The 22714-nt window shown below is 35.5% G+C and overlaps 3 protein-coding genes across 10 annotated transcripts in view; 1 reads left to right on the top strand and 2 right to left on the bottom strand.

The window, feature by feature from the left end:
- Nucleotides 1-12217, top strand: part of LOC123535096 (sesquipedalian-1-like) — a 46245-nt gene extending 34028 nt beyond the window's left edge. For all 8 annotated transcript variants that reach the window (XM_053520071.1, XM_053520065.1, XM_053520067.1 and 5 more), the window contains 2 exons: nucleotides 501-643; nucleotides 2658-12217. In XM_053520071.1, the coding sequence (XP_053376046.1) occupies nucleotides 501-643; nucleotides 2658-3068 (554 nt within the window). In that variant the 3' untranslated portion in view covers nucleotides 3069-12217. The remainder of the gene's footprint in view (nucleotides 1-500; nucleotides 644-2657) is intronic.
- A 4463-nt stretch (nucleotides 12218-16680) lies between these two features.
- LOC123533908 (X-box-binding protein 1-like) lies at nucleotides 16681-20506 on the bottom strand. Its single transcript, XM_045315887.2, has 3 exons — nucleotides 20189-20506; nucleotides 18227-18547; nucleotides 16681-17925 (listed from the first exon to the last, which is right to left on the bottom strand). The coding sequence occupies exons 1-3, from the start codon at nucleotides 20365-20367 to the stop codon at nucleotides 17748-17750; spliced, it is 678 nt and encodes a 225-aa protein (XP_045171822.2). The 5' UTR covers nucleotides 20368-20506; the 3' UTR covers nucleotides 16681-17747.
- On the bottom strand, nucleotides 17086-17748 carry LOC123533357 (uncharacterized). Its single transcript, XM_045315000.2, has one exon. It carries the CDS (start codon nucleotides 17746-17748, stop codon nucleotides 17086-17088), a length of 663 nt encoding a protein of 220 aa, XP_045170935.2.
- Nucleotides 20507-22714: the final 2208 nt, after the last annotated feature.

Genomic DNA, 22714 nt, shown 5'->3' with positions numbered 1-22714 from the left:
CTCTCTGGTGTGGATAGAGTGCTGAGGAGTCAAGTGAAAGGACAAGAATAACTACCGGTAGGGGGAACAAGTGTTTTTTCCGGCAGTGATGGGTTGGGGGTAGGGGATGAATGGGGCCCTGTTGTGGTCTCAGGAAACATGAAATTAGGTCCCTGGCTAATGAAGTAAAATGCTAGTCCCTTAATGCATTATTTTACTAAATGCAGACAAAGCAGGCACTAGTCTGGAGCAAGTACAAGCGAGATACAAGTAAATTAAGTCAGTGCCAACAGAAATACTGGTATGCCATGGGGGGCAGGGGGCTATCTGCATTATACATATAGTAATTCGTCCGTGAAGAACTACGTGGTCTTTTCTTTACGTAACTGCATTGCATGCTTCTTTCCACAACATTTTGATTCCGTATAAATCCTTTCTTTTCTCTCGGGATAATATGAATTGGTGAAATCTTACAGAAATTTAGATGTTAAATATGTGACGTAATTGTTCCTTAATTGTAGGTATGATAGTTCTTGAAGGTTGTATGGTGGAGTTGTCTGACCACGAAGATGGTTATACGTTTATGATAAATTTCCCAGGGTCAAACACACGCACATACATTCTGTCAGCTGACACACAGGAAGAGATGGAAGCTTGGATGAAGGTAAAAATAACATGTCTGGTACTAGTATCTATTATGAGGTATTTTTGAATCACATACCATTTTTGTTTCAGTTGTATCTGGCTTTTAGTTCATATTAATTGGAAGTTTTGCAGCTTATATAAAACACTGTCTACACCTCATTCACGCAGGGTATTAGAGAAGATAAGCCAGATTCCATTTTAGTACTGAAAACCAAGCATAAAAGCTACTGGCACCAATTTACTCTTTTTTGGTATGACATGGCCTGAGAATGAACTCATGGCCTTCTGCACTCAAGCATGCGCTCATTGAATAGGCTACCATAGCAGTCAATATGTGGTAGTCATTTTCATGTGTTCCTGGATTTTGTACAAGTTTTCTTTACACTGAATGAATTTAGAAATGTTTGCCTCGGGGCTTCCAAAAATCTTTTCACTAGGGGCCTTTTGAGACATAGTTCTGTATTCTCCATACCAGACATTGTTGAAGATGATGCAGATCTTTGTTATGCTTTATATCTTGTCATTCAGAAAGAAGAACAGATTTTTTTCCATACTCTTTACAAAAAACCTGAAATAAGAAAATGTTTATAATAGAATGAAAGTGACGCAATAGTAATTGGCATTTTGATAATTTCATATCTATTTGAATTTTACAAGTATTATCTGGAGCAAGGTATAACAATATGTGAAATGATATGTGACTGTTTTTAGCTCGACTATTCGAAGAATAGTCTAGCTATTCTACTCACCCTGGCGTCGGCGTCACACCTTGGTTAAGTTTTTGCATGCAAGTACATACAGCTATCATTATATATAGCTTTGAAACTTATTTATTCTTTTTCTAGGTCAATTACCAACCTCACTGGGTCAAGTTCCATAACTCTAACATGTATTTTGAGCAAATTATGCCCCCTTTTGGACTTAGAAAATTCTGGTTAAAATTTTACATGCAAGTTACTATCTCCAAAACTAATGCAGATATTGAATTGAAACTTCACATGTGTCTTTGGGGTTATAAAACTAGTTGATAGCACCAAGTCCCATAACTCTGACCTTCATTTTGGCCAAATTATGCCCCCTTTTGTACTTAGAAAATTTTGGTTAAAGTTTTGCGTGCAAGTACATACAGCTATTACTAAAAGGCATATAGATTTGAAACTTATTTTTTTCTTTTTCTAGATCAATTACCTACCTCACTGGGTCAAGTCCCATAACTCTGACATGTATTTTGGCCAAATTATGCCCCCTTTTGGACTTAGAAAATCCTGGTTAAGGTTTTGCGTGCAAGTACATACAGCTATTACTAAAAGGCATATTGATTTGAAACTTATTTATCCTTTTTCTAGATCAATTACCTACCTCACTGGGTCAAGTCCCATAACTCTGACATGTATTTTGAGCAAATTATGCCCCCTTTTGGACTTAGAAAATCCTGGTTAAAGTTTTACATGCAAGTTACTATCTCCAAAACTAATGCAGATATTAAATTGAAACTTCACATGTGTCTTCAGGGTTATAAAACTAGTTGATAGAATCAAGTCCCATAACTCTGACATGTATTTTGGGCAAATTATGCCCCTTTTTGGACTTAGAAAATCCTGGTTAAAGTTTTGCGTGCAAGTACATACAGCTATTACCAAAAGGCATATAGTTTTGAAACTTATTTATTCTTTTTCTAGGTCAGTTACCAACCTCACTGGGTCAAGTTCCATAACTCTTAACATGTATTTTGAGCAAATTATGCCCCCTTTTGGACTTAGAAAATTCTGGTTAAAGTTTTACATGCAAGTTACTATCTCCAAAACTAATGCAGATATGGAATTGAAACTTAACATGTTTCTTCGGGGTTATTAAACTAGTTGATAGCATCAAGTCCCATAACTCTGATATGCATTTTGGTCAAATTATGTCCCGTTTCGAACTTAAAACTCTTTTGATATTTAACATTTTGGGTAATAATTTCCTGCTTCTGTGACAATATTTCGAATAGTCAAGCTTGGCTGTCTTACGGACAGCTCTTGTTAATTTTACAGGTATTGTCTGGAGCAAGCTACGATTACATGAAATTATGTGTGAACGAACTTAAGGCTCAGTTACAAGACGTTGACTCAAATTCCAATCGTAAACTGCTGCAGAGTGCATTTGAAGACAGAAACACTTTTGTCAGATCAGGACTCATTCAAGATAAGTCAGGATTGAGCAATAACAAAACAAACTCTGCGTTCGGCGGTCATGCTCGACGACATAACCCATTTGACGATGACTCATTTGATCATGAAAGTATGATTTCGCGAAGTGAATCAATTGTTAGTGAGAAAAAGGCGAGAACTTTTCTGGAAATGCATGAAGAATTTAAACAACAGATTAAAGAAATAACACTCGAATGGCTGAAAACTCATCCACACTCGGCATTAACAAAACAACAAAATGAATGTTGTGCATGACACAACATTTTTGATTAACACTTAATTCTTCAATATTGTCATCATTGTGAATCAATATTGTGATATTATGCAAAAATATGGCCTATGCTCAGTCAGTGATACCAAGGTGATATGAACAACTTAAGTAAACATAGAATACTCATTTCTAGCTATGAACCTTAAACTGCATGCCCCTATCTGTATGTCGAAATAAAATTTTTGAAATAAATGTTATGAATCATTAAAACTCATTATATTTTTATTTTTAAGTTAATTCTTGTAAAAGTTGATCATTGTAGCTGAGCTGAAACATGCTAACATTTGAAAGTTCTTTTCTTAATTTCAACAATTCAGACACAAAATTCTTGGGGCATGCTGATATAACAGGAAGCTGTTTGGCTTGCTGTAGCAGGTTCTGCATGCAGACATTTGATTAACCTCTGTCTTTAATTTTGAATTGGTATAATTTGCTGGTAGAAAGCAACTTGATTGATAGAAATTGTTTTTTATGCAATTAAAATGATGTGTTAATGTGATGTGAAATAAGGCCTATCCGATAGGGAAAAAAACCTGTGTGTTTTACCTGAAAAATTGTGGCAATGTGCAAAAAATGCCAACATTGAAGTTGATAGATATTACAATGACACTGTAATTATACCAATCAAGTTATCTTAACATTCCAGTGTTATGTCATCAAACAGAAAGTAGAAAGAAAAATTATCAGATTATGGAGTATAAAGTCTTATTTCCAGTATTACGTGACACTTTTGAAATGAAATCATGTGATATTTCGTTAGGAAAATGTATGATCTTGAAACACATAAGGTAACATTTATTCTCCTAAACTGTGTTGTATTTGTGAACCTGTTAGTGTTTTGTAAGAACTTAGTAACTGGCTCGTAATAATTTATGATATGTCTCAAAGGCCAAAAGGTTGTTTGTAAATTTTACAGAAATGTTTTTTTTTTATTGAGGTCTCAGGCTTTGGCCTGCTAGAGTTAAAGGCTCATGGTTTGTTATAAGTAAAAATGTGTACTCATTTTCATTTTTAAGCATTAACATTTTTAGCTCATTTTTTCAAATAGTAGAGCTTTCGGTGTCACCCTTTTTTACTTCAGTGTCTGCATTCATGTCACAGAAGTTTTGCATATAAGCAGGGGTGTCTCAAAAACTAATTGGCCAAAATGCTTTCAAACTTCACACATTTTTTGGCATCATGAGGTGACCTCACAGGGCAAATTACTTATTAACTCTAGCTGTTATTTTGTTAAAATTATACCCGTTAATAACATAGCGAAAGTTTAGCATGTAAAGCATGTTTCTCGAGAACTCCTTGATCAAGATTTAATATATTCAGATTCTCCACAAATCTTTTGCTTCATCAGATGACTTACATGCAAGTTCCAAAACTCTGACTTACATTTTGGCAAAATTATGCCCTTTTTTTCAATATAGAAAATTTTGCATAATCTTTTGTAAGCTAGTATTAGGTGGAAGGGCATAAAATAGTCAAGCACAGTGTCATAAGACAGCTCTTATTCTTTAAAGGATTTCTTTCCCTGAATTTTTTGATGGATTTTAATTAGACTTAGTCTGTATTTTCCTTGCATGGAACTCACTTTAAGTTTGTTTAGATGATCTCTCAAGTTTGTTTAGATAGAAAGTATTTAAACAACTTCACATGAACAGCAGTATTTTTTTTTATTGAATTTAGTCTACCGGTAGTTTCTTTGCATGCCCTCTCTGAATTTTGGTGATAGGTGAAATTTTGAAACATTCTAAATGAAACATTAACCTTTAGCCTGCTGTCAGCAAGTGATTCTGCCTTTGTGACCAGTGCAGACCAAGATCAGCCTGCACATCCGTGCAGGCTGGTCATGGTCTGCACTGTTCGCTATTCAGTCAGTAAATTTTCAGTAAACACCCATTCTGATAATAAATGGTATTGCCCAAATTGAATGATGGACCATTCCATTTTAGAAATTTAGCAGGGTAAAGGTTAAAGGTAAGTTTTGATACACAAAATGTTGTTCTGTAATTTCCCGTCTTAAAATAGCGCCCACATGACATACATTTGGTATTTATGAAATCTAGGTCAAGTGCGAAACTAGGTCATCTAGGGTCAGACGGTTGGTCACCAGGTCAAACCGTAGAAAAAACTTGTATTATCTACATGAAACAGGGTTGGAATGTTTGTCTTTATGAAATTGCGTCCAATAAGGAACTGGGTCATCTGGGGTAAAAACTTCAAACTAGATCAGGTGAGCCATACTGGGCCTTCATGGCCATGTTGTTTAAGATATCTTGATTATTCCTAAAAAATGAATAAGGACGATATTCACTGAAACCCTTTTCACACATTTGATGCCAGAAAACACTGCACTTGAGATATTGCAAATATAGTTATAGGCCAAGTAATAATGTTAATATTTTAAAAAAGATGTGATTACCAGCAGTGTTAATGTGCATGTTAAATGGGCATGGGTCCAAAGTCTAAATGTATGTCAAATATTTTAAAATTAAAACAGTACTTTCATTTTGTTAGTTAATTTGAAAGTACAAAAAAGTAATTTTGTTATCACAAGGTAATATTTTTTTATAAAAACCTTTGTGTTGTCTGCAGAATAATATATTTAACCTTTAGCCTTCTGTCGGCAAGTGATTCTGCCTTTGCGACCAATGCAGACCAAGATCAGACTGCACGTCCATGCAAGCTGATCATGGTCTGCACTGTTCAGTCAGTAAATTTTTATTGAACACCCCTTGGAATAATAAATGGTATTGCCCAAATTGAACGATGGACCATTCCATTTTAGAAATTTAGCAGGGTAAAGGTTAAACTACCGGCATCAGTCATGCAGTAAAAATATAAATTAATAGTTGTACAGTGGAACACTGCTCTTTCGAGTATCAGTGCTTCAAGCACCCGGGCTCACTTGAACCATTTATATGGTCTGCAGCTATTTTCCTTCTATTTTTAGCTCACCTGAGCCAAAGGCTCATGGTGAGCTTTTGTGACCACTCAATGTCCATCGTCCGTCCGTCAACAATTTCTAAAAAAAATTCTTCTTGAAAATCACTGGGCAGAATTACACAAAACTTCACAGGAATGATCCTTGGGTGGTCCCCTTTCAAAATTATTCAAAGAATTGAATTCCATGCAGAACTCTGGTTGTCATGGCAACCGAAAGGAAAAACTTTAAAAATCTTCTTGTCCCAAACCGCAAGGCGTAGAGCCTTGATATTTTGCATGTGACATCATCTAATGGTCCTCTATAAAAAAAATTCAAATTATGCCCCTGGGGTGAAAAGAGGCCCCGCCCGGGGGGTCCCAAATTTTGCATAGACTTATATAGGTAAAAACTTTAAAAATCTTCTTGTCTAAAACTACAAGACCTAGGCCTTTGATATTTGGTATGTAGTATTGCCTTGTGGTCCTCTACCAAAATTGTTCAAATCATTACCCTGGAGTGAAAAGAGGCCCTGCCCCGGGGGGTCTCAAGTTTTACATAGTATATAGGAATTGTTTTTAAAAATCTTCTTGTCTGAAACTGCAAGGCCTAGGCTTTTGATATTTGGTATGTTGCATTGCCTTGTGGTCCTCTACCAGAATTTTTCAAATTATAACCCTTGGATGAAAAGAGGCCCTGCCCCGGGGGGTCTCAAGATTTTATTTTTAGCTCACTTGAGCCAAAGGCTCATGGTGAGCTTTTGTGACCGCTCAGTGTCCGTCGTGTGACGTGTGTCGTGCGTCCGTCAACATTTTCTAAAAAAATCTTCTTCTTGAAAACCACTGGGCAGAATTACACCAAACTTCACAGGAATGATCCTTGGGTGGCCCCCTTTCAAAATTTTTCAAAGAACTGAATTCCATGCAGAACTCAAAGAAAAACTTTAAAAATCTTCTTGTCCAAAACCGCAAGGCATAGAGCCTAGATATTTGGCATGTGACATTATCTAATGGTCCTCTATGAAGATTGTTCAAATTGTGCCCCTGGGGTGAAAAGAGGCCCCAAGTTACATAGACTTGTATAGGAAAAAAAATTTGAAATTCTTCTTGTCTGAAACTGCAAGACCTAGGCCTTTGATATTTGGTATGAAGCATTGCCTTGTGGTCCTCTACCAAGATTGTTCAAATTATGCCCCTGGGGTGAATAGAGGCCCTGCCTTGGGGGGTCTTAAGTTTTACATAGACTTATATAGGAAAAAACTTTAAAAATCTTCTTGCCTGAAACTGCAAAGCCTAGGCTTTTGATATTTGGTATGTTTCATTGCCTTGTGGTCCTCTACCAAAATTGTTCAAATTATGTCCCTGGGGTGAAAAGAGGCCCTGCCCTGGGGGTCCAAAATTTTACATAGACTTTTATAGGGAAAAAATAAAATCTTCTTTTCTGAAAGTTTAAGGTCTAGGCCTTTGATATTTGGTATGTAGCATTGCCTAGTGGATCTCTAGCAAGAATGTTCAAATTATGCCCCTGGGATGAAAAGAGGCCCACCCTGGGTGTCACTTGTTATATGAGTTATATAGGAGTAAATACTTCAAAAATTATCAGATCATATTTCCTAGACTGTTTAATTATAATTACCTGATGACCCTAAGTGATTAGGAGTCACTTGACTGACCTTGACCTACTTTCTTGTTTTTTATGATAAGCCTTGAAATTTGGATGACATGTACAGTTTTGCACACCAGTCTTAAAACTGACTTTCAGTGATCATGAATTTGACCTACTGACCTACTTTCTAATATTTTTGCATCAGTTTGCTATTTGAAACATGTGGCTTATGTTACTCAGGTTAGCGATTCAGGGTCATCATGACCCTTTTGTTAATTAAAAAATCTTCTTGTCCTAAAATTCAAGGCCTAGGCCTTTGATATTTGGTGTGTAGCATTGCCTAGTGGATCTCTTACAAGATTGTTCAAATTATACCCCTTGGATGCCCTGTGGGTCAGTTGTTATATGAGTTATATAGGAAAAAGTACTTAAAAATTATTAGATCATAGGTCCTGGACTGTTTAATTATAATTACCTGATGACCCCCAAGTGATTAGGGGTCACCTGACTGTGACCTTGACCTACTGACCTACTTTCTTGTTTTTTAAGATACAACCTTGAAATTTGGATGACATGTACAGTTAAGCACACAGATCTTAAAACTGACTTTCAGTGACCATGAATATGATCTACTGACATACTTTCTTTATATTTTAGGATCAGTTTGTCATTTGAATCATGTGGCTCATATTACTCAGGTGAGTGATTCAGGGTCATCATGACCCTCTTGTTTTTTGTATTGATGACTCAAAACACTTGACAGCTTTAAACACTTCGCTCATTTCCTGGCAAAGGGGAGCAATTGTTGTTTTATTGCATTTTATATTCTTCATTATCCTGAAATACAAGTTTATTCTATACCAACTTAAATAATATTGGTTACTGATATTTGATATTTTACAAATATTGCCATCTGTTAAAAAAAGGGGATATTTCGATGCACATTTTGAGGCATTTATGTTCAGTACTTGTGTTATGGAAGTTCTATAATGGATGTGATTGTGAATCAATAGGCGACCAATGACATTAATTTTCTTTCCTTAACTTACTTCTCAGGAATGTTGTTTTCTAATTTTGTATATCATTTTTAAATAATATGAAAAAATGTTTTATGTATTATTTTTTATAGATGATGCTAATAGACCTGTTGAAGTTTATGTGTAATTTACATGCTTTGTATGAATGATGAAATTGAATTGTCTGTGTTATATGAAAGAGTATCATTGGCAAAATGTAAAACTATGAAACCAGGAGTCACGAGTTTGAGCGCCTGCTCCTTCAGCGAGAATTTTTTATTTTTTCGGGTAAGAATAATTCCTTGTGTGCGTATTTTACATCTGATTCATAAATGAAGGTAGAGAAGTCCTTTGAATTGAAGCATCTTCTGTATCTTGCAGTACCCACTGGAAACTTAAAATGACTAACATCTGTCTGGAAGAGCTGCCCAAATGATATATGTTTGGCTTACGTACTTAGACACACATGGAAGCTCGCCTGCTTAGCTCAATAGGGAGAGTGCAGATCTACGGGTCCTGAGTTCAGTCCCAGGGCGGGGCGTATGTTCTCCGTGACAATTTGATAAAAGACATTGTGTCTGAAATCATTCGTCCTCCAACTCTGATTCACAGGGGAAGTTTACAGTTACTTGCAGAGAACATGTTTATACTGGTACAAAATCCAGGAGTGCTTGGTAGGTTAACTGCCCGTCATTACATAACTGTACTACTGTTGAAAAACACCGTTAAACCCCAAAACAAACAAAATTCAACACACATGCAAAAAATCATGAGCCAAGAAAAATGGTTATCAAGGGAGATATAGGTCCTAAACTTGGAAATAATGTCTGATAACATATATATTTCTTTCTCTTCTGGCAAATTTACCTGACAGAAACCCAGTCATTCCTAATTAATGGTACTTAGAGGGGTGTTTGATGCAGACATATTATGTTGTATATTTTTTATGGATAAAACTTAAAGAATCTCCAACTTCTCAGGCTAGGTCCTAAGTCATTTAGAAAAACTGCAGTCCCCATCTCAAAGAATAACAAAGGGATCTTCTATTTAAAATGGATCTTTCTTCCCATTTTGCAAAATGATTATAATTATGGTCTCTTGTTTATTATACAATCATGTAGTCTTTGGTCAATATTACATTCAGTAAGGTCATTAAAACTACATATTAAAGACGTATCTGGGAGTTGCCAATGCGCATCTTTTTGCGCATTCACTTTTATGTTACAAACAGTTGTATATGCGGATAATTTAGCTGACACACATTGAATTGATCACTTTATCAATAAATATTTATAGTTATATTAAACGATTTCATTGTAATGTGCTAGATATGAGTTGTTTAATAAGTGATAATGTTTTATCAGATGAAATTGTGAAACAATTGAAAGCAGGTGACATTGTCTCCAGCATTTGAAATAATTCATTACTCGCAATGACTTTTGATGGTTTAAATCAATTGCTCACTGAAACATTATGAGATGGGAAGATTGAGTGTTTTCAAGAGTAAAAAATTCCCTCATCAACATAATGTGTACTGAAATAATAAAGTTCAAAAGTTTAAAGGGAGGTAATTAAATGTTATAAATCTTGGAAACGAGCAAGGCGATCTATAATAGGTCTTTTAACATTTTCTAGTGTAATATATGTTGAAGTATATATACAAGAAAAATTGTACATTTCTCTGCTGGAATTATTTTTATTTATAAAAACATGTAAATTTTACCTGAAATAACTGATATTATGGTTATTCCAGATTTTAGAAAGCTAAAATTAAAATTTTAGTGAATAACATACAGGTGTTATCAAGTATCTTGGAATATTATTACTTGGCTTTTCTATTTTAAAGTATGATACATAGTTTTATGATATTTGGTAACTAATATTTTTTTGCCTATTTTTAACTTAATGACAAATAGTAGTGTTCTAAAAATAGTCAAAGTACAATAGATAGCCTGGCAACCGATACTTATGAAGTTTGTTTTTATTTTATTATAATTCATCTTAAAGAGCATACAAGTAAAATTTTAGAAAATTCTTTGCGCTACAACTTATATCCGGATAAGTCTTTAATCAAAACATATGTCTTCAAGTGTTTAACTATATAGAGTGAGAAAATAGTATTAGTTGGATATTTTATATTTGTATTGGTGCAAGTCTTTACTTTATGTGGACTCGCATGAACATCCTCCTCAACTATAGAAATAAACATTGTACAGCAGGGTATATTATATTAGGGTACTTGTATAAAAAGACTTAAGGCGACTTAATATTTATTAGAGTGGTGTTTAAATTATATTTAAACATACATGGTGTATTATTTATAAAGGGAACACTTATTATATTGTCCACTGTAAAGATTGAGCATTCTATAATATTGTTATTATCTACTGTTGATAATAAAGCTGTTACTAATATTGATTTTCAGAAGATTTATTGATGACTGTTTCCTACACTTGCCTCCTTTCTGTCGACAGGTAGTTATTATCCCACATTTGCCTCCTTTCTGTCGATAGTTAGTTATTATCACCATTGTATTTGGAAAGGCATCAGTTATATATGGAATGATCTGACAGTTATTCATGGTATAATTGATGCACCACATTGTCAGGTCTGTGTTTATGTGCACTTGACATATATACTTGTTTATAAATATAACTTTGTTGCATTTTTATTAGGAAATATCAAACTTCCTGTTTTGAACAAATTTATATCGATATGTATGCTTTGTTGTAGGGACAGATTTGTCTAGGCTGCTGGCCGAGCTTCAAACTTCATTGGCAGTGGCACAGCACATTGTTTTACAATCCGCTTCTAAAAGTTGTCGTTCCTACCATACTTTCATCTCTGTCATCATCTACTAAGAAGTATACTAGCTTTGAGTAAAAAAAGTAGAATGTTTATAATTCAACAATGGAAGAGGTCATTTCATGTGCATTGAAAGAAAAAAAAAAAACAAGTTGTGATTGTTGTACGTACTCTCTGACTGATAAGGTGCATGAAAACAACTTCAAACATAACATTTTTTACTGTCTATCCTTTAAAAAAATTACCAAAAACAGTCGAGCAAAAAGTAGGCTTGATGAACTCACAGCAAGAGTTGTGAAAATTTTGGAATTTACACAAATTTGTGATTTTCTCATTGTTACTAAAGGTCAATAAATATGTTAGAGGAAAGTCTTATAAACTTATCTGTTAGTTTTTAATCAAAATCGGGGTTGGATGTTGACAGAGGTGACTGCTTCAGAAGTGAAAATGGAAGAACGACAACATTGTAACGGAAATTTTTTGTTAGACTGTAACTGCATTAACTTATTTTCAAATTTTTCTTCAAAGTTTAAGAAAGTATAGATTCATGTACAAGTGCATTTAAAAAATGTTGATTCATGCTAATGTACATTTAATTTTTGTGTACCAAATTGATTCGACTTTCTGACAAAAAAATCTAGCTGTGTTAGAATATAAATTTGTCCTTCCTATGCAATCACATAGTACTTTATACAAGTAAGAGAATTGTCTAACCTAACTAAAGTTATAAAAGCATACGTATTTATGTGCAATAGTAGTTTCGAGTTAAACAATAAAGATATTCATTACTCAGTTTATATGTTGTTTTATTGATTACTCCTTTCACAAAAAGTGTGTACTTACTGCCAATGATTTTACAGCCCTGCCTACAACAAGGGTGTTACACGAGAATAAAAATACGTGATCCTTTTATTGTGCCCCCTTCGCAGGAGGAGGGGTATATTGTTTTGCAGATGTTGGTTGGTCGGTCTGTCTGTCGGTCCATAGACCAATCAGTTTCCGGGTGATAACTCAAGAACGCTTGGACCTAGGATCATGAAAATTGATAGGGAGGTTGATCATGACCAGCAAATGACCCTATTGATTTTTGAGGGCAGTAGGTCAAAGTTCAAGTTCACAGTGATCCAGAACAGTTAAACCATTTCCGGACGATAACTTGAGAATGCTTGGGCCTAGGATCACGAAGGTTAAAAGGGAGGTTGATCATGATCAGCAGAGAACCCCTATCGATTTTGAGGTCAGTAGGTCAAAGGTCAATGTCACAGTGACCCGGAACAGTTAAACTGTTTCCCTTCAATAACTTGAAAACGCGTGGGCCTAGGATCACGAAACTGAATGTGGAGGTTGGACATGACCGGCAGATGACCCCTATTGAGTTTTAGGTCAGTAGGTCAAAGGTCAAGGCCACATTGACCCAGAACAGTAGAACCTTTTTGCCAAATAACTAGAGAAAGATTTGGTCTAAGATCACATTTGATACGGAGGTCACTTATGACTGGTAAATGACCCATAATTATATCTTCCCCCCCACCCCCTCCCCACTGGGGGGAGAATTATTGTTTTTAACCTGTCCGTTCGTCACACTTCATTTCCGATCAATAACTGGAGAACCTGGTAGGGCTGTGGAGTAGACAACCCCTATTGTTTTTGGGGTCAGTCCATCAAAGGTCAAGGTCACAGGGGCCTGAACATGGAAAACCATTTCCAATCAATAGCTTGAGTACCACTTGACCCAGAATGTTGAAACTTCATAGGATGATTGGACATGCAGAGTAGATAACCTCTATTGGTTATTGGGTCACTCTATTAAAGGTCAAGGTCACAGGGGCCAGAACATGGAAATCCATTTCTGATCAATAACTTGAGAACCATTTGACTTAGACCCTTCAAACTTAATAGGGTGATAGGACTCACAGAGTAGATGGCCCCCATTGTTTTTGGGGTCACTCCATCAAAGGTCAAGGTCACAGGGGCCATCTGCATGTCACAGTTCATTTCTGATCAATAACTGGAGAAACATTTGACCTAGAGCCTTCAAACTTCATTGGTTGATAGCACTTATAAAATAGATGACCCCTATTATTTTTGGGGTTACTCGATCAAAGGTCAAGGTCACAGGGGCCTTGAACATGGAAAACTGTTTCTGATCAATAACTTGAGAACCACTTGACACAGAATGTTGAAACTTCATAGGATGATTGGAAATGTAAGAGTAGAAGACCCCAAAATTGATTTTTGGGTCACTTGATCAAATTCAAGGTCACAGGGGCCAGAAATTGGAAAACCGTTTCTGGTCAATAACGAGAACCATTTGACCCAGAATAGGGTGATAGGACTTGCAGAGTGGATGACCCCTATTGATTTCAGGGTCACTTTAGCAAAGGTCAAGGTCACAAGGGCCTGAACATGGAAAACTCTTACCGTTTAATAACTTGAGAACCACATGGCCCAGAATGTTGAAAGGCCTTTCATAGGATGATTGGACATGCAGAGTAGATGACCCCTATTGATTTTGGGGTCACTCGGTAAAAAATCAAGGTCATGGGGGCCAGAACATGGAAAAACGTTTCCAATCTATAACTCCAGAACTACAAGGCCCAGAATGTTGAAACTTCTTTGGATGATTGGACATGCCCAGTAGATGATCTCTATTGCAGCCAACCATCGGTGTCTCTTGAACTTTTGCTCCTGTCCCCTATTGACTTCTTGCTACTATGCATTGGGGGAGTCATGCGCTTTTCCTCAAAAGCATCTTCTAGTTATTGATTTGAAGTCAATTTGTCAAATGTCCAGTGCACAGTGACCAAATAATTTCTGTTCCTTGTGCAGTTACTGAATGCATCAAGGGCAGCATTATTTGTTCTATATGAGCTCTTATTTAGAAGAGATACGTCAGTTCAGCCAGAGCAGTGTTCGAGCTGGAAACTAACCAGAGTAACTGTACAGTGTTAACACTTTTAAAGATCGCTATGTACATTTCAGAAATGTCACTATCTTGCTCCAACCTCTCTAAAAAAAGAGCAAGTATATAGTTTTGCTCCCATCCGTCTATTTTAGTTTACAGTCAATATATTAACAATGCTTGTGCTGATGGCTGCCAAATTTGCCATTGGCCACCACATGAACTCAGCTGTTTTGGGACATTAAGGAGGTAGGTGACCTTCATATTTGTATGTGCGCATGTCCAACCGGAAGCTAACGTGACGATTTACGATGACGTTTACGACAAACTAAATGTGTTTGTATATTCATTCTTCTGAAAACAAATCATGAACTTGTTTTCGATCTGATGCTTTATGGTTTAATAATGCAGAAATAATGGATAAATTGCCACAGAAACGCTTCAAAACAATGTTGCCTTAACATGACGTCATTGACGTCATGACGTTACGTGTCAGTTACCGCGCAAAATAATAGCTTTTATCTTGAAAGTACGTAATTTTGTACATTTTCTTTATTTTAACTATTTTCAAATAACCATTATTTGCTGAATATTTTTTATGAGTCTTTTGCTTTGAATAATAATCAATATTTAGCTTCTTTTATGTAGTTATATTGAAATGTTATGCGGAATGTAAGAAAATGGATGATGGCAACCGATGTTATTTGGAATATAGTTGGGTGAAAGGTTACTTGTTACGGCCATTTTCAAATAAAAAGTCTAGCCGTTTGATTTGTAATATCTATTTTTCAGGTTCCGTTGATAATTTGTTACTTATATACTAAAACTAAGATCTAAAATTGTTCAAATGTCAGTAGAAAATTGTGGTTTCATGAATTGAATTGATGTTACCATGGAAACGAAGCCCGTGACCTATGTATCTAAATGTAAAATTCAAAAGCGCTGACACTGGTCTATTTAAGAAACACAGCTCCGGCTTTTTATTTTCATTTCAACAATAGCCATGAGAATAATAGCAGCACGCTGAACGATTTTGCCATGAAAAATAGCAGACGAGGGGTACTGCTGTACGTATTCTAAGCTGTGAAATTTGTTTGAATAAATGCAAAAAACACGAAAATGTAATTTACGTTAGAAATAATATGTTATAAAGCTACATCAACTAGAAAGATAATCTTATTCAATATTTTTTAAAAAGAAATTACGACAAACAGCAAGATATAAGCTATTTTAAACATCTCTGTTGCCATGGTTACTTTAAAATTTAAGAAAAATAGAGTACCATGTAAAGTGCTTGGTATTTTGCTAATAATATTACCCAAACACTTCATGTTGGTCATTAACAGAATGGCACTGAAGCCGTCGAAAACCCCTATTTTTATACATAGTTGTTTAAAAATGAGAGAAAATGCGTTACCATGGAAACACGAGCCCCGCGACATATACATTTTAAGCTTATATTAGAAAGATAACGTGCATACCAGTAAAATTATCAATTATGCAGACTTCTACGGATATCAGTGAAACTAAAATACACTGAAGTGTTAAATATCCGTATTTTCCTTCTTCTTTCAATATGAAATACCTTTGGAGGGTCATGTTCTTCAAACCTGGATAAAAATTGAACTTGAAGGGGCAGAGACAAACGAAATTGAGATTGTAGCAGTTAAAACTTCATACAACACGAAATACAAAAACATGCTGCGGTTCAACTAATTTGAATTTACCCTTGTAACAAGGTAACCTACCTCCTTAAAGATCAGTCACAGTAACCTTGAATTTTTGCTTAATTTTGCCTGCAGCTTTGGAATTTTATAGGATGATAGTCTTAGGCCAAAAGATGACCAACTCTTTTTGTTTTTAGGGTTTGTAGAACTAAGGTCAAAAGAGTTTTTAGCCCGGCATCGGCAAGGCGGTTCGATTGAAGTCCTGTGCCGTAACTGTAGAAAAGCCCAGGGTTGGATTTGGTTGTTTCATAACTGTACTTTGAGAGTTATTGGTCTTACAGCTGAACATCTGGGGTTAGTAGATGATGGTTGAAAGACCTCTTATGTTGAAGGAGCCAGTTGCTCAAAGCCTACAGCAATGTACAATGATTGATTAATAAAAAAAGAGAAAAAAAAAAAAAAGCCTACAGCAATCAAACTTGATATTATGCTGATTGCTTGTGGTCAGTAAATGACTGTTTTTCCCCCAAGGGTGGCATTAGAAGAAAGGTCAAGGTCACTGGGGCATCAAGGTTGCAAACAGTTTCCTATTTAAACAACTAGAAAATGCTTGGATCTAATGTGTGGAAAAATGCAGTACCGGTATTTTCAACTGTTGAAAGAAACTCTCAAATTATAATAACATAGTTTTGCACCAGCCCATTTCAATTTATTTTCAAATCACAAAAAAGGACTAATGGTTCAAATGACATAATAAATATATATAACATTAATCTGAACAAATAACATTAATCTGAACAAATAAAATCATGAATGAAAGATGAAACAATTACTGCCACTCTTTAACACAATAAATCAGTATGTTATGCCGTTTTCTTGGCTAAATTATCAATGTTTCCATGACAACAGATCACGGAAATAATAATCTTCCCATATACCTTTAAACAATTTCTCATTATTGTTCAAATGAATATGTCAAGACAAAGGTTTCCATGGAAACATGTTTTCTCATTGACTTCTGTTGAATTTGTAAGTTAATGAGAAAAGTAAAATGTGTGAAAAGTGTCCTGTAACAGTCAGAAGAGATGTATATTACATAAGATCAGGAAATAGCTCCGTGAACGATTCCTCCCAAACACTGCCGGCTAGAGGTGATTCAATGTTTGTGTCAGTTAAAGGTGACCCAGAATCATGTACGCTATATGGGGAACCAGTACTGTATGGAGAAGGAACATCACTAATGTAGTCCGAATCTACTGACAATGCCTTCTCAGGAACATCACATGTAAGAGTGTCAACAATTGCTTCAATCTCATTCACTTTCCTCTTCTGTCCTCGAGAATTACTTTCGTTTAAAACGAGTCCATTGTCACCTGTTTGAGACTGAAAATAACTATCTTTAGGGCAGGTCAAACCTTCCGTATCAGCTTTCAAGATGTTTTCGAGGTCATCCAAAAGGTCAAAGTTCAAATTGTTTAACATGTCGCTGTCATAATCATCAACATTAATGGTTTCAAAAGAGTCTGACTGGTTAGTCTGTGATACTGAATTGCAGTCTTTCACAAACTGTACATCAGGTAAGTCGGAGGTAATAACAACTTGCACATTTTTCACATTACTGCCATTTTCAGTCACTTTCAGAACACTTCGTACAGTTTTATTTTTGCTTAACACATTTGGAGAAACTTTAATTTGACCAGATGAGTTTGTCTTGCCCTTGGGCTGGGGCTTAAAATAGACATGATCAAATTGCATCAGTTCTTTGAAGGATTCCAGCTCTGTTGATGAGGGCCCCACCATGCTCGTTTCTTCTGTGTTGCCATGGTTTCCGGGAGATCCAGGTAGGGATGAGATCTCAACCGTGGAGACAGAACTTTTGTTGGAGATTTGCGACTGATTGATGGCTGGGAGGATGCTAACAAGAGTGTCAGGCTGAAAATAAAAAATGTTTCAAAATGCTTAATAACTGATTTAAAAAAGAAACATTAAAAAATATTAGTCAGTTAATTGGGTGATAGTTTTAGCTGGAATGCAATTCATTTTTTGATTTCTAAGACTCAGAAAAAAATTCAAAGAAAAAAAAATTAAAGTGTATAATTAAATATATATGTCAGCAGACTGGGTGAATTCCTTTCAAATTACCATCAATGCTAAACAGGTGATTCAAAATACATTTGTACTTAAAAAACACTACTTCTTACTTTAAACGATAAATACATGCTTTCTTTCTCACCTTAGAGTCAACATTGAAGCTGTGTAAGTGTTGGTCCAGTATGACACAGGTGGGATCTGCCCTTGCTGCTGAAGGCCAGCGGATGCTGCTGATCCTGGTACCACCTCTGTCTTAACGGACCCACAACCAAGCTCACATAGTCGGCCCTTCAATTGCTGATTCTGCTTCTGCAATGTGCCTGATTCTGATTTTAAGGCTTTGTTCTCCTGTTGTAATTTTTTGTTTTCCCTCTCAAGTTCTGCCACTTTTTGTTCCAGTTCACTCATAAAATTTTTCTTCCTGTCCCTTGCTGTCTGAGCTGCCACCCGATTCTTTAATTTCCTGAAAAAGTAGCGTCGGATATTATATATAATATATTATCGTAATAAAACTGGACAATCTTTGTACAATAAAAATTAATGCCAACAAGATTCTCAGAATTTTAAAACACCTAAAGGCCTCTACTGTCTAATTAACAAAACCAAAAGGGGTGTGGCATAGCGGTGCCAAGTACAGCAGCACACTTCATCATCATCATCATCTCAATGATTTACAGTCAACTCGTCCCCTAGTCAACTCGTCCCCCAGTCAACTCGTCCCCGATTTGGTCATTTCGTCCCCCTCGGCGATTTCAAATTGGTCATTTCGACCCCCCTTTTTGGCCCCCCTTTTTAAAACGCATTTTTGAAAAAAAATCAAAGTATGATAAATTAAGTTTTTTTTTCTTTCAAATAAGTATATTTTATGCTAAAAATATACATAAGTTTTCGTTCATTTTAAGAACTTTTTGCTTAAAAAATGATCGATTTAACAAGGAGGATTTTCTGGGATTTTTTTTGTTTTTGTAAGTCTGCTATGTTGGTCAACATGATTACTGTTTAAATGTATGTATTTGATGCTGCTTATTTTCAAACTCTTGAATAAGATTTAACTTTTTATTAAACCTTTTTTATAATAAATAATTTCCTCACTTCAATCAACTATTAACACATTTAATTCTACTAGGGGAAATTTTTTGACACACTTCATTCGGTCAATCAACAACTTCTCATGCAATTAAATACCATTAACACCTTCAAATCAGCCCAATCAACGCCTTTTAATGTGATTAATTACCTTTAACCCCTTTCGTATGCAGGGATATGCTCATTCTACTTTTTTTTTTAGAAACCACTGTCTCCCTACTTTTGAAGTATTTTTTTTTTATTTTAATGACAAAAATGAATATAAAGCATGTTGGTTATTTTTAGTAAAACATATGTGACAGATATTAGTTGTTTATTTATTCTTTATTGTATTTCTAATTAAAACTTTCTTTTGTTATGACTTGGGGTAAGGATTTATTGCTCTCTCTTTTCTTACTATGATTTTTAAAAAGTTAGATTTTCTATTATATTATATTTTAATACTAAGGGCATTGTATTTATTTTAATTTTATTTTATTTCAGTTAATTGTCTTATATTTTCAGTATATTTCTTTTATTATTTTATCAAACCTAATTATTTAAATTTAACTATTTCCAATATAACTCCTTCAAAACTCACGATGATTTTAAATACAAGTTTTCAAAGTCAAAAATATCATTAAAAAAACAAAAATGCCTAAAATATTAAGGGGAACAAAATTACCAAAAGGGGGACAAATTGACCGAAAGGGGGACGAGTTGACCAAAATGGGGACGAAATGACCAATTTTGGGGGACGAAATGACCAATTCGGGGACGAGTTGACTGGGGGACGAGTTGACTTGATACCATCTCAACTGCCTCACTCAGCAGAGCATATTTGTAGTCCAAATAATTGTACTCGAGAGTTGAATATCGTTATTTTTTTTTGACTTGTCGATCGATATCCGCCCAGGGAGACAACGTAAAATATCAAAATGTAAAATCGGTCTATCCGAGGTCTCATTATTTTGACTAAGCATATTATTTGCAACATTTGGTCTTTACCGAAAAACAACTAAAATACAGTTTAACATACCTTCTCAAAAGCTTTTCTTCCTGCGAGAGATGTGTCAACCGTCGGCGTTTTCGGGGTCCATCGTCCCCGTAGAGGTCATCCAGCATATCGTGCTCCAGCTGGCTTGTCACCGTCAATGTTGTCGGCGTCTTCGCCGGCAGTGTCTTGATCACAATCGTTTGAGGCTGTAGCGTTGTCATTTTTTCGGTCTTAAGTCGATTCCAGATTTTAAGAAAAAAACTGCCGCATTAGCGGATAATTTCACTGAACATTTGTCAAGATTTCATGTTTACGTGTTACTTACTCGTTCGTTTTGTTTAGTCTGATGATGTGTCGTTTACAGATTGGACTGACGTAAACAATCTTTCTACGATTTGATTGGTTGGTTGGGTTAAATATTCGTTTCCGTTACTAATTTTGGAAATGACGTTTTTGGGTAATTCCAATATTTTCTGACGCAAGGGCTCTGTTCGTTTATATACTTCTTAGAAGAGAACACATTTTATGTCGGTATCTTCGTAGAAGAACCTTTTTTTCAGATATTCTGAAATGAAGACATGTTCTTTTAACTGGTAAAGAGATCTGATCATGCATATCGTGACTTTTTAAATGGTGGCCAGTGCTGTTTATTGCTTATTAATAAAACCCGGCTCGGCCCGGCCCGGCCTAAACCACGGAAATAGCCGATTCTGATGGTTATTAATAAAACCCGGCCCAGCCCGGCCCGGCCCAAACCACGGAAATAGCCGATTCCGATTGTACGGAAACCACCGGAAACTTACGGACGGAAGGCTAATATAATTACGAATGGTGATACCGTCATCAAGGCAATTTTATGTGTATTTTATTTCATTATTACAGAAGTAGAAGCAAAGTATTTAATATTGATGATACGTATGTTTGTTGAAGTACTGCACTTGACATAAGCAAAGACCTAAAATAACAAGATATTTGAATCAATCTCAATCAAAGAAGTAATACGTTCGGCAGTGGATGTGTCATTTTGTGTACCGGACAGACACGAGATAGCAGTTTGCAGGATACTTTCAACAGAACTGGACAGCCTAGTTAAATGTACGTCGTTATTTCACACCTAACGATGTGACACTAGGTTGTGTAGTAAGGCGAAGGGGTCTATACCGTGCACTGGAAGTATTTATAAAATTTGGTTGCCCGACCAAGATAGCGTTTTAGCATATTAAGTTTTAATTTAATGAAAATATCTTGTCTTAGGGAACATATGAATATAAACACTCTTATATTAAGGTTGTCAAAGATTTGCATTGATAAGTACACAATTTGCGAAAATTAACTAGAGATGTAAGTTTATGAAATTATTATTATACTCCTTTTGCCTATCTCAGTTGCGCAACCAAAATAGATCGAAAATAGATGAACTTCGAAGCTATGCGCTGTTTTCATACTTGCCATTTGTTTCAGGTTGTTGAAGTATTCAAATTTGAATATAAAACTATAAATTATACCAAAAGCTAAAAAAAAATAGTCCACTTTTTACATTTTTTCATATTAAAGGGAGGCAATTACAAAATTTCATAAAAAGTATCGAAGTAAACATTTCCAGAAGAGGTATAACTCTATGTTATAGGTCTTTGTTCCTGAAATACAAGCCGAAAACTGAAAAAAATATCATAAAATGTTGCTCAAATGATAAATCATATGATTTAGCTTTAAACAAAACCGGGTGATATGAATGGAGATGATACCCGGAGTTACAGTAAGTTGTAGAAATGAATGAACTGGAGTATAAAATATGAAAGATCGGTCGCAAAGTTTCGAACCCGGACCCTTCCCCCCCCCCCCCCCCCCCCCCCCCCCCCCCCCACACACACACACACCCCGAAACATGCCCGCTCATCCTGTTTAAAACAAAACAATAAAAAACCGGTAAATATCTAATATGGATAAATGGGAGGGTAGTGATAGCAATGAACTTTCGTGTTTTAACAATTTACTGCTAACGTTATTTTTGTTTTTTAGATTATTTAATTTTTGATTTCTCTTTCTTTTATATTTGAAAATAATACTGGCATATCTTTTTAACACAGAATTAAAAAAAAATCGGTCTGGTAGGACTACGAACTATTTCAGCCTATGCTTATACAACTATTCACACAATGTTAACTTTTTTGTTTTTAAAATGAACATTTTAAAGCATGGATTACAAATGTGTGCAATTCAGATGTTAAATTATTATACCCCACACAATGTCCAATGCAATTTTCCCATTAGTTTAACTTGAATAATATATCGTATTTACAAGCGTTTTTGTATCTCGTGCGCAAAATCGTTTGTTTTTTTTTTCAATTTCTGCACCTGCGATACTATACAATAATTGCCTTTTGGTGAGGTCGATATGAGCCGTGCCATGAGAAAAGCAACATCCGCGCAGTCTGGTCAGGATTCATGCTGTTTGCTAACGGTTGCTCTAATCGCAATAGACAATGTTGGTTTTCTCATGGCGTGGCTCATATGTGGATTTATCGGCCTGATAAAAGCAATATCAACCTCGGGCGAATTTATCGACTT

This window comes from Mercenaria mercenaria, chromosome 12, assembly GCF_021730395.1.
Source record: "Mercenaria mercenaria strain notata chromosome 12, MADL_Memer_1, whole genome shotgun sequence".
Lineage (NCBI taxonomy): Eukaryota > Metazoa > Mollusca > Bivalvia > Venerida > Veneridae > Mercenaria > Mercenaria mercenaria.
The sequence above is the reverse complement of the archived record's forward strand: the minus strand, read 5'-3'. Positions and strand labels throughout refer to the sequence as shown.

Bases quoted from the DNA above. Each gene is read 5' to 3' on its own strand.
- LOC123533357 (XM_045315000.2), bottom strand. From the start codon at position 17,748: ATGCAATTTGATCATGTCTATTTTAAGCCCCAGCCCAAGGGCAAGACA.
- LOC123533908 (XM_045315887.2), bottom strand. From the start codon at position 20,367: ATGACAACGCTACAGCCTCAAACGATTGTGATCAAGACACTGCCGGCG. The intron at 18,548-20,188 runs GTATGTTAAACT...CTACTTTTTCAG, and splicing joins GAAGAAAAGCTTTTGAGAAG to GAAATTAAAGAATCGGGTGG. The intron at 17,926-18,226 runs GTGAGAAAGAAA...TTTTATTTTCAG, and splicing joins GCTTCAATGTTGACTCTAAG to CCTGACACTCTTGTTAGCAT.